At 50.5% G+C, this 1,381-nt stretch overlaps 1 protein-coding gene across 1 annotated transcript in view; it reads right to left on the bottom strand.

The window, feature by feature from the left end:
* RPL31 (ribosomal protein L31) overlaps positions 1-769 on the bottom strand; it is a 4,898-nt gene extending 4,129 nt beyond the window's left edge. The window contains exon 1 of the mRNA XM_010135142.1: positions 659-769. Coding sequence (XP_010133444.1) covers positions 659-765 — 107 coding nt within the window. The 5' untranslated portion in view covers positions 766-769. The remainder of the gene's footprint in view (positions 1-658) is intronic.
* Positions 770-1,381: the final 612 nt, after the last annotated feature.

The following is a 1,381-nucleotide window of genomic DNA, read 5'->3' as shown; positions in this document are numbered from 1 at the left end:
CAAAAAAAAACACAAAAAAAAAAAAAAAAAAAAAAAAAAAAAAAAAAAAAATTTCTTGTTCCCCAAAACCATATGCAAAGTGTAGGTCTGCACAGGTACAGAGCTGCTTTCTGGGAACACAGCTGTTGCATAAGGGACTAAAACATCACACAGAAGGACCAGTCCGGTGGTGACTGCTGTCCTCTTCGGGTCAGAAGGGACCTTTTAAGGTCATCTAGCCCAAGCCTCCCTGCAGTGACCAGAGTCACCTTCCATTACATCACTTTGCCCAGTGCCCCGTCCAACCTGACCTGTCATGTTTCTAGAGATGGGGCATCTACCACCTCTCTGGGCAACCTGCCAACCACCCTCATTTTAAAAAATTTCTTCCCGATATCTAGTCTAAATCTCCCCTCTTCTAGTTTAAAACCACCACCCCTTGTCCTGTCACAACAGGCCCTGCTAAAAAGACCATCCTCACCTTTCTTATAGGCCCCTTGTAAGTACTGGAAGGCAACAGTAAGGTCTCTCCAGAGCCTTCTCTTCTCACACTGAACAACCCCAACCCTCTCACCCTGTTCTCACAGCAGGGACCACCTCTGGTAGGTTTAAAACCTACTGAGCCCACTTCCAAACGCCACTTTACAGAAGGTAAATTTCACTGACAAGAACAACTTACACGCCATGGATCCGCTTGTGAATGTTGATGGTGTATTCCCTAGTCACCACCTCATTGATGGCTGAGCGTCCTTTCTTCTTCTCGCCACCTTTCTTTGCAGGAGCCATCTGAGCAACGCTGAAAAGCATCCGTGCATGCATCAAACGTGGACCCAGCTTCCCTCCAACTTTTCCACTGTCACCTTCCCTCCCATCGTCCCCAGCACCTTACAAGCCATGCAACTTCCACATTCCGATAATTAACCCGAATTCATCCCCAGGGCTGCACCAGATTTTACAAAAAAATTCTTGTTCCCAAAAGCCATATGCAAAGTGTAGGTCTGCACAGGTACAGAGCAAATTCCCAGCATCACAAATGCTTTACTCTTATCTCCCTGACAGAGGCATGGAACACATCTGAGACCCTATGGCCACCTTCTGTGAGGATCGAACTCCTGGCCAGCCCCAAGTGCCCCCAAGACTTTCTTGTCCTGCTTCTGTATGTTCACATCCCTTCCCTCCTCAAGACGACCTAGGAAGGCAGCACAACCCGTCACAGAAAGGAGATGACGGTGCCAGAGAGGCTCCTTCCAGAGACTGTCAGCAGCCTACGGATTCCACCTCCCTCTCCAACACCCGGCACGGGGCCGTAATCCCCCGCAAGTGCCCCGCAGGCTTCCTCAGGTCTGCGCTCTGCCCGGCCCGGGGCAGGGGGCAGGGAGCAGAGAGACAGGCCCCAGCCCCG

Source organism: Buceros rhinoceros, unplaced genomic scaffold (assembly GCF_000710305.1).
Source record: "Buceros rhinoceros silvestris isolate BGI_N320 unplaced genomic scaffold, ASM71030v1 scaffold6970, whole genome shotgun sequence".
NCBI classification, from domain to species: domain Eukaryota; kingdom Metazoa; phylum Chordata; class Aves; order Bucerotiformes; family Bucerotidae; genus Buceros; species Buceros rhinoceros.
Note: the sequence above shows the minus strand (reverse complement) of the source record. Positions and strands in the feature narration are given on the sequence as shown.